Genomic DNA, 13028 nt, shown 5'->3' on the forward strand with positions numbered 1-13028 from the left:
GGTCTTTGGTTATACTCGCACCACTGCAGTTGCTCTAAGGACTTAGACCAGGTCATGTCGAGATTTTTTTTATTTTATTTTTATTTTTACTAGGAAAAGAGATTCGTTGATGAAAAATCTAGAGAACACTGTTTTCCTCTAGAGAGGATTTTAACAAAATAGGAAAATCAGAATCAGCTAATAATATAACTAAACTATTTGAAGCGTTATAAGCTTCCTTGGCTAGTAGATAAGACGTCTGGTTTGCTTCTCTTGGAACATATCTACATTTCCAAGAGTTAAAAGAAGAAAGAAGAACTAAAGTATCACCAACAAACGAACTCGTAGTCCACTTCACAGCCGTAGATGCACCATTCGACGCCGCTACCACGTTTGAGTTGTCATTCCAAATGTAGGTGATCAATATTATTTTCTTTTGCCCATATGACTGTCTGCAAAGCACCTAGAACTTCAACCTGTTCTTCATCAAAACAGTTAAGGGAATGCTTGCTCCGCCTCCACATTCACCTGCAAAAGACATCATGATTATTATTATTCTTTTTTAATATGAAGGATAAGATATATTAGAAAGATAAGACTACATGAGGGTTTTGTCCTGATGGATCAAGTTTTGAATCAATTCAAGGAAGTTCTGCTAAATGATTTGCATCTCTGTGCACATATGTACATGACCAAAAAGAAAAGAAACTAAGAATGTCTAATGCATCTTTTATTATGTTGTGTGTAGTCAACTTCACATCAGTGTGCAGGCTATATACATCATTAATCACATTTAGGCAGTCACCCTCCAAGTGCAACTTTATCAAAACTTTTTGTTGTGCCCACAAGACTGCTTTCAATAATGCTTGTGCCTCTGCTTGCTCTGGATCTATTACAGGATCTGTACCTCCTCGCAATCCATCGCAATCAACTGAAAATTTTATAGCTATTAGTGCCCATCCAGATTGACTGTTTCTATCCACATATGATGCATCAGAATTGATTTTTGTCAAGTAATTAGCTAGTGGAGACCAGTAACGTTGTATCTGTCTATAACTTGATTATTATTGGAATGTACAAGCAAAGTAATTTTCCATTCATTCATCTACATGGTAATGGAATTAGCAATAGTATCAGCATTAGGGATAACATTATCAAAAAAAAATTGGCACATCTTTCCTTCCATATGGACCACATACAAAAGGAAACAATTTCATGCTGTCTAAAATCTAGAGCAGAAGAGATATTACCTGTTGTGAAAACATGACTCACCCATTGATGCAGATCTGTATTAACAAGTATACTAAACAATCTATCACCAATTCTAGTCCAAATATTACTGGCAACAATGCAGGAAATAAACAAATGCTGAGGGAATTCTTCATTTTGATCACACAGAGGGTAAGTATTACACTGGTGCTTAGTGATTCTAGCTAGTTTAGATTTAGTTGGCAAGCACTTATGTAAAAACTTCCACATAAAATGCTGAATTCTAGGTAGTAGTTTGTGTTTCTAGAAAGAACTCCAGTTTATGCTCATGTCATTTTTGCTAAACTGGAAACAAGTCTATCATTCAAAATCACGTTATAAGAAGATATCACTGTAAAATAGCCATTGTTACTAGGTTCCCATCTCAATTTATCTTCTCCATTGAAAGGAATTCTAATCTTTAAAATTTCATTCACAATAATGTTGTCAAATAAGACATTGATAATAACTAATTTCCAGTATTTTAAATCCTGATCAATAAGTTGACTCACATGCATCATATTAGTAGAACTAAATTGAGATGGGAGAGGTTTATGCATATTGGGAATCCAATTGTCTTTCCAGATATGCACAGACTTCCCATTACCAATTTTCCAAACATAAATTTTTCAACTATTTCCAAACCTATGCAAATGCCATTCCAAATCCAGGAGCCCGCCATATTTAGACACACTGTTATACAAAGGATTAGAATTAGCAAAGTACTTACCCCTAAGGATACCGGTCAATTTATCATATGGATTCTCAACCATTCTCCAAGCTAATTTAGTTAGGAGAGCAAGATTTAAAATATCAGTTTTCCTGATATTTAAACCTCTGAATTCTTTTGGAAGATTAGTGTCTTTCCAACCTTTAATATAACAACCTTTTTCACCCTCTTTTTTGCCCCACCAAAACTTCGTTTGCAAGGTATCCAATTTATCAGTCAGCTCCTTTGGCATAGGAAAAACAACTAAGTGATGGCTAGTTAAACTTCCTAGTAAAAATTGGTTCATAACAGTTCCTGGGGGATCCAGATAAGTTGGTTTCCGATGAGCACGTCTACCCTTAGTATTGTCTAGCAGGTGAGTGAAAGAGTCAAATTTTCTTTTTTGTAAAAGTAACGAGACACCTAAACATTTTTCATTTAGAGACACTCTTCTAATTCTGAGTATATTAGCTATCTCATTCTTAATATTATTAGGCACTCTTTTGCTAAAAGCTAAAGCGGATTTCTCAAAATTTACAGCTTGATCAGAAAACTTACTAAATTGCTCAATAAGTGTTACTAAGTTCCTAGCATCTCTGGTTCTTGCCTTAATGAACATCAGGCAATCATCTGCATAGAATAAGTGAGAGATTGAGGGATAATGTTTGTTAGCTTTAAACCCATGAATGAGGTTATCTTTTTCAGCTTGAATCAAACCTCTAGATAAAGCTTCCATACAAAGAATGAAGAGGTACGAAGACAAGGGATCTCCTTGTCTCAAACCTCTTTGAGGATAGTAAATTTTACCTGGGGCACCACTGAAAAGAAAGGAAGTGGACACAGTAGAAATGCACTGGTTTATCATACTACACCAATCTGTAGAAAATCCAAGCTTCTTGAGACTATCAAGAGGAAAGACCATTCAATTCGGTCAAAAGCCTTTGACATGTCAAGCTTGATTGCCGCATAACCGTCTTTAGCCTTAGTTTGCTTCATAGAATGAATCAATTCATAAGCAATAATAATATTATCATGAATTAGCCTACCCGATATGAAAGCTATCTGAGCTGGAGATATGATTTTATGTAAAACAATCTTTAATCTAGAGGCTAACAATTTTGATATTATTTTGTAAGATACATTACAAAGGCTAATAGGTCTAAAATCAGCTGCATTTTTAGGACAGTTGCTCTTAGGAATAAGAGTAGTGAAATTGTGATTCAATTGTTTCAAAATGAAATAAGAATGGAAGAAAGATTGAACCATTTTAACAACTTCAGGGCCAACAGTTTCCTACATTAGTTGATAGAATCCTGGTGGGAATCCATCAGGTCCTGGAAATGTCCAGGTTTTCATCTCAAAGACAATTTTCTTAATTTCATCACTAGATTGCATATCAATTAACATGGAGTTATCCTGCTCAGTAATGCAAGTTTCTATATTACTAAGGAAAGCATCTGAATTAGGTGGGTGAGTTGTTTTACACGTATTGCTAAAATGCCTTAGCAATTGATTCTCAATATCTTGTCTTTCATCAAGCCAAATTCCCATATTGTTTCGTAAAGACTCAACTTGAGTTATCTATCTTCTAAAATTGGCCTTTTGATGAAAATAAACAGTATGTCTATCATCTAAAAGCATAGCATCATCCTTACTTCTTTGCATCCAAAAGTCTTCTTCTACATCATACCAATACTTTAGTTTCCTTATTAGATCCACAACCCTGCTATCATTATGATCTCTGACATTTCTATTAAGATTAGATAACTGAAATTCCAAATTAGCAATTTGAGAATTAATATTATCAAAATGCTGATAATTCCAATTTTTGAGAAAGTGTTTTGTGGTATGAAGGCAATTAGCAAGAATAAAGCCAGCAAAACCAGAAGCATTGCATTTCCAATCAGTTTTGATTAATTCAGAGAAAGTAGGATTTCTAAACCAGAATTTATTCACTCTAAAAAGTTTCTTAGTGCTAGACTTCATTTTAGTAGTGATTAGCATTAGAGGACAATAATCACTTCCTAAAACATTAAAAAATATGTTAGGTGACTCTGTAAAAAAACACCCTAATATCCATTAGGTCGAGGAGTAGTGTCTGGAGTAATTGAGATTAAAAAATACCTTTGTAATATCTTATCTAATTCGGAAATGCTATTCGGCTGGCTCATCTCCTCCCTACACTCCTCCCTGTCTGAGGTGGAAGGAGGACGTGTACATAAAACTAAAGCCACGTGAACTCTTCTCTTCTTTTTCCTTTCCTTTGCTTTTCTGTTTTTGTTTGTTTTTTTTTTGTTTTTTGGTCTTTCTTCTGTATCTTTGCCAGTTCTTCCCCAAATCCCCTAATCCCTCTTTATCTCATCTCTTGTCAATTCCAGTGTATAAGTTTTAGCTAGGGTTATTTTTCATCTCTTGCAACTAATCTTTGCCTTCCCCAAGCAAATAATATTTCACCTGCATAAATTTATTTCCCAAATGTTCTCTGAGCTAGCAAATCTGAATTAAGAGAAGAGATTAGGTTGTCAAGGTCCTGCATGTGCGGCTGAATTAAGAGAAGAGATTGCATATTAGGGTTTCGAATAATCATGAATGGGTTTTGAAGGAATTCAACATGGGTCTGAGAGAATGGAGAAGCTGATGCTATTTAATGATGGTACTGATTCGAGAATGATTTGGGATCTGTTTATGAGCACAACAACAGGAAAAAACAAGCACCTGTTGAGATTGATGGTCAAGATATGATGTAATTCAAGTTTATAAGGTTATGTAGGAAGGGGTTTGAGTTAATTTTGATATTGGCATCAAGATGAGTTCGATTTGTGAAGCAATTTGGTGGAGTTCTTGACATGAGGAGATGAACTGATGGTGATTTATTATTGTTGGGTAATTTGAGTAATTGGGTGATTCGTATCCAATTAAACCACAATTTACAAATCAAGATCGGAATTTCTAATTTTTGGTTTATTTGTTTCAAGAAAATAAATCAACGATTTGATTTCAATTTCTGATTAACTTCAACTAGAAGTTCTTTTGGTTAATTTTTGTTTTCTCAATAATCATCTGGTTTCATTTGAGGAGGAGAAGAAAGAGGACTGAAGTAGAGAAGGCGAGAGAAACAAAAAAAAAAAAAAGAGATAAAAGAGTAAAACGGAATCACGTGAAACAAGGTGTACATGTGTAAACCTTTTCTTTTTGTCGTTTGTACACGTTACTATGTCACATAAGCGAGGGAGGAAAGCGGGGAGGAGAAGGGGAAGCCGAATAGCACTGCCGTATCTAATTCTTCCGGGATGTTTATCATCATCTCATTTCCTTACACATCAATGACTATATTTGGGATAACATTGAGAAGGTCTTTATCTAAAGTCACATCATGAAACTTTAATTTACTGAAATGATCAATAAGTTGCTGATTGGTGGGAATGAAACCATCGTACGTCTTATTCAAATTCACCAAACTATATATGTAATAGCATGGAAGAACCAGTATTGGATGATCATCCTTAAGCCAATAGACTCCAACTTTTTGGCTAAAAAATGTGCAGTAGTTTTGATCCACAACAACTTGTTTACCTTTAGTTGTTACAAAGTCATTCAAAGCAATCATGGCACCTGGATCTGCATCATATATTAGCATAGTCTCCATAACCTTTTCTTTAGCTTTTCTAAGATTTTTTTCACATCAACGAAGACATCCCAATTCCAACGTTTGATAATCTGATTCAACCTTTTTAGCTTATGCGTGAAAATAAAAAATGGATTACCAATCAAATCTAAGTCATCTTCCCATGAATCACTAACTACTTTCATAAAGCCCTCATGACTAAGACATTTTCTTTTTGAAATCTACCAGGGATATTATAAGACCTCAAAACGAATGAGCAGACTGTGATCATATACCCCTCTACCACCTACTGTATAACTCCAACTACCATAAGCTTTCCCAAGGTTGCATAAAATCCTTCTTCTGCCTAATTGGCTATTAGACCTGGAAAATTCTGCTCCACTCTTGGGACATTGAAGTAACCACATGAATCAATTGTTTCATTAAAGTCCCTCATAGATATCTTGAGAGGACTGCAACCACCTTTTTTTCTTCCCTTCAGCCGATGAAGCCACGTTAAAATCACCCAGGGAAAGCGAAGGCTTATTCAGACTATGAAAGTAATAAAACTCATCCCAAAGATCTCTTCTATCAACAGTTAGGACATCAGCTTCAACTGAAGTTTTTAGAAACCACCTGTATCAATTATAATACTTTGCCTAATTATATAGAAACTGTAATGGGAGGTAGTATAGAATTATTCCAAAAAATCCATAAATTGCCTTTCCTATTATCACAAGAGTTGTAAATTATTCTTTGATCCATACTACGAAGTCGAAGCTTACTAATAAAATCTTTATTACACCATTCTTTTGGTTCGGCGACTCAAACCAAGATATGATTATTTTGCTTAACTAAAGATATAAGTTTGTCTTTGGCTTGCAATCTTCGTTAGTACTGTCTGTAATAGTTGGGATTCGTTCTTTGTCTAGCTAGTTTTTTTTTTCTTTTCTCTATCTTTGGTAAAACTTTTTGTAAATCCTTCTTTTCCAATACATCTTCTCTTTCATAAAAAATAAATAAAACTCTATCTAGTAGGGAGTTTATGACATATTATTTTTCATGGCCCATGGTGAATTTTTAAACATGGTGACAAATTGGTGTAAGCTCCAATGACCTGAGTACCTCGACTGATTTAGCTTTTTCCAAGGAAAGCATCTTGCGGCCCGAATCGAATTAAAACTGCACATAACCGAACTCAAACCGTGAATTGAAACCGAAACCGAAGCCAAACCAATTAACATAGTTATGATTGTCAGCTTCGGAAAACCGACAGCTTTGGTTTTGGTTAAGGTTTACACCCAAAATCGAACCGAAAACCATTCTTTTGGGACGTATCTTTAAATATTTGCAAAGGATATAATTACAGAAAACGGGCTATATAGCCAAAATTGTGTGTTTCCTGGGCCATATAGACAGTTAGGATTCGGTCTGGGTCAAATGTCCAAAGGAATCTTTAAATATTGAGTTTATGTTACTGCCCTTTATATCACATTACTTGACATCAGAAATCCCATTTCTTCTTTCGTCTTCTTCGTCCCCCTGAACATAAAACAGATCTGAAATCAAAAACCAGCTCTCGTTCTCCATCGCCGCCATCACCACCGCGGAACATCAAATTTCTCCATTATCGACATCAGCATCATCATTTCCACCACCTTTGACTATATCATGTTTCCCCGAAACAATCATCGACATCGCCACCGCCATCATCATCCAAGAAGAATTCTGTAATCCCTAATATTTGTCGATGGTTCTTCTCCTTCTTCGACGTGTAAGTTACTTACTATTTTCAATCTAGGGTTTTCTTTCCAGCGTTCGAATATTCATATCTTCCTCCAAAATTACTGATTGATTCATGGAACATAAAACTTAGGGTTATAAACCTTTTTTCTCGTTCCTTCTAATCTGTTCCTTGTCTGTGTGTTTTTAATTTGGATTTGTGTTTTTCTTTATGAAATTGGTACTTCGATTATGGAGTTGTTGTTACTGATTTTGTGGTTAATTAAGGGATTCAATTCATTCGACATGGTTTGTTGAATTGAATTGTAGTGTCTAAATGAAATTGGGGGTTCTTCGATTTTGTCTGTGTGGTTATTTCTTTCTTGGATTAGTACTGTCGAGATTACAAATGCTTAACAGATTTTTAACTAGGATGAAACTAGTTTCATTGTGTTTTAGGTTGGGTTGAATTTTTATTTTAAACTGAGATGAAACTGATTTCATAGTGTCTTAAATTGGGTTTAATTTGGCTTCACCCATTTTAACTCGGATGAAACTGGTTTGATTGTGTGTTTAGACTATGTTGAATTTGGTTTCACACATTTTTAACTAGGATGAAACTATTTTCATTGTGTTTTAGGTTGGGTTGAATTTCTATTTTAAATTGAAATGAAACTGATTCCATTGGATGACAACATAGATTTTTGTTTGTTAGCTAGATGAAACTGGTTTTATCTTGTGTTGTCACTGGATGAAACTAGTTTCATCATGTATTTCCACTGGATGAAACATGGTGTTTTGTTGGTTACCACTAGATGAAACTGGTTTCATCTTGTGTTTTCATGGATGAAACCTTTGTATGTCATATGTTATTACTGGATGAAATTGGTTTCATCATGTGTTGCCATTGGATGAGCCTGGTTTCATCCATGTTTCATTATCTGCTAACGTTTGTGGTTGTATATTTTTTTTTATAAAATAAAAACTAAACAAGGCTTGGTTTTATTGAAACAGAGAGGGTTTACTGATGACGTCTCAAACTCAGATGAAGATGTGATGTTAGTAGATAGTGACGAGATGAGTTTGAAATAGAGTTTGTGCTACAATTAGGGCATGGATTCAAATGGGTTTCGGTTCAAATCTGAATTGCAGTCAAGGGTTGGTTGTGCCATGGAATTGTGGTGGTTAGCAAGGATTGGAGATTGAATGAGCCTGAGATGAAGATTTAATGGGTTGCTGATGTTGGAATTGGGTTCGTTGCAGCTGGTCAGATGAAATTGAATATGAAGCTGATGTTGTTCGAATTTAAGCTAGCGAACGTGAAAGAGATGGGTCTGTGATTGGAGTTACAATCAGCTGGAAGATGTTGCTGCTGTGGAATGGAAGTTGAGCTCACAGGAACCTGTCCCAGGAGTGCAGTCAACAAAACTGAGATGGAAAAGAGAACAACTGGTTCTGGTGGTTGAAGTTGTGAGAGATTAAGATGAGGATTCTGTTAATGAAATGGTAGTGGTAGTTACAGTCATGATGAAGCTAATTTGAAATGCAGGTGCAGTGGAAGAGAAAGATGAAAGGAGTTACAAAGATGAAGTCGACGCTCAGCTCTGAAGCAGGATTTTAGATGAATGCTAGGTTGCAATTGCAGGATGAGTCAGTATTGGTGGTTGACAGTGGCTAGGACTCGGACTGCAGGTTAACGGCGCAGATTGAGGATTTTGTGTTTGCAACTGCACTTTGCTGCAATGGGTTTCTGGTTGTGTTGGTGGTCACTGCCATGGGAAGATGGTGGAGTTTACTGCAATAGAGTTGGTGAATGGCAGTTGGTATTTTAAGGAGAAGTGGTTGGTGTTGTAGTATGTATGAAATTGCAGGGAATGATTGCAGTGAATGAGCAAGTCGGGACGAACAAGGATCTGAATTGAGCTGAATTGCAGTGGTAACTGGTGCAGGTGGACGAGGTATTGCAGGCTAAACTTAAGAGATGATAGTCATGGGTTGCGAGGCGTTGGTGATTTGCCACAGATGCAGGTTAGTGGAACTGAGGCTGTTGAATTAAAAGTACAAGTGAAGCAGATGGAAATGGCCTGAAGCTGTGGTTGCAGTTGAGTTTCTTGGGTCCAATGAAGGTGTGATTTTGCAGAAAGGCTTTGTGTTGTTGAAGTTGGAAGGAACGCAAGGAGATGCAAAGGATGGTGCTGCAAGAATGAAGGAAGAAATGAGCTCATTGAGCTTGTACGAGTCACAAGAACAAGAAGCAGCTAAGATGGGTACTGTGTAGCTCAATATGCTGCTGCAAATGAAGCTACAGAAACTATGAGTTCAGGTTCCTACTGGTGACAGTAGTTGGCCTGAAAGTAAGATGATACTGCAATAAAGTACAGGTTGTTGGTTGATTGAACTGCAGGAGTACTGGAAGTGCTGAATAGATGAATGTTAGGGGCTGTGCATGACTGAATTAAAGGACCAGGAAAATGGCCTGAGATATGGCTGGAAATGAACCAGAAACAAGCAGAACTCGGCCGGAATCGGAGAACGTCGAGTTGAAATTCTGAGAAGATATAGGTGCTCTGTTTCAGTGCTTTGTTTTTTACTCTGTTTCAGTACTCTGTTTTGCTTGCAATTAACTCGTAAAACAGAGCAAATTAATTCTGTAGAAGATAGGGACATAATTGTCTCTTCAGGTTAATAAATAAAAAATATTCTGGGTCAAATATCCATTTTGGCTCAATGAACAGTATTTTTCTAATTTTTGGCTATATAAAAAGTATCTAAAGCTAAGAGTCCATTTCACCCAAGAATTTTCTGTTTTGGTCTTTTTAACCAATTTTGTGATATAATTACTAGTTTAAATTCAATTTATATCTACACATGTTTGTGTTTTTGCTGCAGCACCTGTGGATGATCGGCACCGTAACTATTTTGCATTTGCTGGCAGAGTGATTGCTTTGGCTTTGATGCATAAAGTGCAAGTAGGCATCTCCTTCGATTGTGTGTTTTTCTTGCAATTGGCTGGAGGGGTGATTTCCTTGGAAGATATTCGAGATGCAGATCCAGCCATGTATAAGAGCTGTAAAACAATTTTGGAAACGGATGCTGATTCTGTGGACTCAGATGCTTTGGGGTTGACATTCGCAAGGGAATTTGAAGAGTTTGGATCAAGGAGAGTGGTGGAGCTCTGTCCTGGAGATGACAGCATTATTGTGAACAGCAAAAATAGAGAAGTGTATGTTGAACTTCTTATTCAGCACTGCTTCGTCAAATCTATTGCCGCGAAATTATCCTATTTTACCCGCGGATTTGGTGATATTCTTTGTGAACGAGGGATCCAAAAAATCTTTTTCCAGAGTTTAGAGCTCAAGGATCTTGACCTAATGCTGCTTGGAAGCGGTGAAGCTATCTCTGTGAAGGACTGGAAAGCACACACTGAATACTATGGCTATAGAGAAAATGATGACCAAATTTGTTGGTTTTGGGAGGTATATTCTTACAGACGCATTGTTTTTTCCACTTTTTATTGTTTCAGTGTATATGTTCTTTGTTACTCGTTGATTGCTACTTTTAGATTCTAGTTGTCATTGTCTTCACCCTCTCCCGGGTTTCATATTTATACTCGTTAGCACGGGTAATTTAAACCCTCTCCTAGGTTTTGTTCACCAGCAGCCTTAAATTACTGTGGTAACTAAAATCTTACATATGAAAACTTTTGCAGGTTGTTGAGGGTATGTCTATGAAGCAGAGACAAGAGCTTCTATTTTTCTGGACCTCTGTGAAGTTTCTTCCTACACGTGGATTCTCTAATTTATCGTCTCGTTTAAGCATTTACAAAGTAGAAAAATCTGATCAGCACCTGCCGTCATCTCGCACGTGCTTTTACAAGTTAGCCCTCCCACATTACTCTTCTTTAGCCGTCATGAAGCGGAATCTGGTGATTATCAGCCAAGAACATTTGGACTGCAGCTTTGGATTTTCGTGATATCTTTTGATTGGTTTTAATGTAGCTTTGACGTCTTCTTGTGTCACCTCGTCGTGGGTTAGTTCCTACCAGCAGATCTGTATCTCGCCATACGATATCATACATGCTGACGTCTTCTAGTGCCGCAGTGTCTTAGGTTCTGTATCTCGCCATATGATATTATACATGCTGATGTCTTCTCGTGTCACAGCATCGTAGGTTGGTTTCCTACGGGACCTGTATAACTCTCATATGATACTATACATGCTCCAAAAGATGGATATCTCTACTAACTGTTGACATTTAGAAGTTTTGCTTTTACTTAATTGCCATATATGTTCTTAGATATACTGTTGGAAATGCATAAATTTTGTTTGGGACTTTGGAGTGAAGCTCTGTATTGGACAAAAACAACACAAAAAAAAAACATGAAAAGAAATAACGCTAGAAAACAGGGATTGAACCTGTGACCAATGTAGTCAATATCGGCCGTATCGGCCGACATATGGGGGATATTTCGGATATCGGCCCAGAACAATACGATAAGAAGGATATCGGAGATACGATATTCGCCCGATAATATCGGCCGTATCGGTCGAATATCGGCCGTTTCGGTCAAATATCGGCCGCATCGGTCGATACGAAATTTTCCTATATTTCCTGATATGAGACGGTATTAGTCGTTTTCTATAAAGTTTAAGGGTAATTTTGGCGAAGAAAGTCTTCCGGGTGGTAGTAGAGGTGCATGTAGCTCTCGAAGCAAGTCTACTAAAATTACTCTTTTGTTTTTTTGATAAAATTGATGTTATCTATTATATCTTATCCGAAAATGTGTGGAGAAATGTTTAATATAAAATTATAGTCTCTAAATCTAGAACCGATATTTCAACGATAATATCCCCGATATAAAATCGTACCAGTGTATCGGTCCCGGCCGAGATGAACCGATATCCGATATTAACTACATTGTCTGTGACCTTATGGTTAACAGCCACACGCTCTAACCAGGTGAGCTATTCCAGCTTTGCCTTAGTACTTTTCTTTATATAGACCCAAAAGAGAACATATACCAATGGTAGATAAAAGAAAAGAAAAAAACCAAAAATCTAAAAGTTATATGAAGATTGAATTCCAATAAGGCAATATTAAACCGGAGAAGTTCAAATGAACTCCATCACCCGCTGTTGTTGCTGGCCATACCAAAATTGATGATTTAGCTTAGTGTATTAGGTCGTCATGAGTTTGGTATAGGTAGTTTTCTTCAAATGTTCTGCAATTCCTTTTTTTCCAAATTGTGGTAACAATTACTACTGGTATTAATCTCCCGAATCCCAATGTAGTTAACGGAATCAAAGAAGTAGTTGTTATGCCAAGTCTTTGCCATTATTGGCATGGAACCAGGCAGTACCCACATCTAACCTGTACTAGGGATAAGATCACACCAAATCTTATATGCTATTTTGCAGTGTATGAATAAATGGTCTTGCAACTTAACATCACTTCCACAAAAAACACAGGAGTTGTACAGAATCATATACCCTTTTGTTGTAGTTTATCAATGGTATTCGACTTACCATGAATCAAACACCACATCAAAATATTAATTTTAGCTGGTATTGCAGGTCGCTGGATGACCTGATAAGGAAAGTGGTCAACTCCAAATTCCACCACCAACCTTAAATACAGAGATTTGAAAGTAAACACAGATGAGGATGCAGTTTTCGCCTTCTAGTATCTGCTACGCCATCACGAGCTGGGGTAGTATTTTTTTTTACTTAAAAGGTTAAAATTTTATTAAGAAGAAAAAAGAGATA

The 13028-nt window shown here is 36.6% G+C and overlaps 2 protein-coding genes across 2 annotated transcripts; one reads left to right on the plus strand and one right to left on the minus strand.

Moving 5' to 3' along the window:
* Nucleotides 1-474: 474 nt before the first annotated feature.
* Nucleotides 475-3202, minus strand: LOC113305180. The gene is made up of 4 exons (XM_026554269.1): nucleotides 2856-3202; nucleotides 1873-2754; nucleotides 759-1035; nucleotides 475-507 (listed from the first exon to the last, which is right to left on the minus strand). The coding sequence occupies exons 1-4, from the start codon at nucleotides 3200-3202 to the stop codon at nucleotides 475-477; spliced, it is 1539 nt and encodes a 512-aa protein (XP_026410054.1).
* A 5842-nt stretch (nucleotides 3203-9044) lies between these two features.
* LOC113305181 (E3 ubiquitin-protein ligase UPL5-like) lies at nucleotides 9045-11235 on the plus strand. Its single transcript, XM_026554270.1, has 7 exons — nucleotides 9045-9103; nucleotides 9212-9290; nucleotides 9403-9536; nucleotides 9864-9943; nucleotides 10152-10738; nucleotides 10825-10884; nucleotides 10972-11235. Exons 1-7 carry the CDS (start codon nucleotides 9045-9047, stop codon nucleotides 11233-11235), a joined length of 1263 nt encoding a protein of 420 aa, XP_026410055.1.
* Nucleotides 11236-13028: the final 1793 nt, after the last annotated feature.

This window comes from Papaver somniferum, chromosome 8 (genome assembly GCF_003573695.1).
Source record: "Papaver somniferum cultivar HN1 chromosome 8, ASM357369v1, whole genome shotgun sequence".
Classification (NCBI taxonomy): domain Eukaryota; kingdom Viridiplantae; phylum Streptophyta; class Magnoliopsida; order Ranunculales; family Papaveraceae; genus Papaver; species Papaver somniferum.

Bases quoted from the DNA above. Each gene is read 5' to 3' on its own strand.
- LOC113305180 (XM_026554269.1), bottom strand. From the start codon at position 3,202: ATGGTTCAATCTTTCTTCCATTCTTATTTCATTTTGAAACAATTGAAT. The intron at 2,755-2,855 runs GTCTTTCCTCTT...CTTTCTTTTCAG, and splicing joins GCTTTTGACCGAATTGAATG to TGGTGCCCCAGGTAAAATTT. The intron at 1,036-1,872 runs GTTTGGAAATAG...ATAATAATCAAG, and splicing joins TTGGAATGGCATTTGCATAG to TTATAGACAGATACAACGTT.
- LOC113305181 (XM_026554270.1), top strand. From the start codon at position 9,045: ATGGTGGAGTTTACTGCAATAGAGTTGGTGAATGGCAGTTGGTATTTT. The intron at 9,537-9,863 runs GTAGCTCAATAT...ACTCTGTTTCAG, and splicing joins GCAGCTAAGATGGGTACTGT to TACTCTGTTTTGCTTGCAAT. The intron at 10,885-10,971 runs GTAATTTAAACC...AAACTTTTGCAG, and splicing joins ATTTATACTCGTTAGCACGG to GTTGTTGAGGGTATGTCTAT.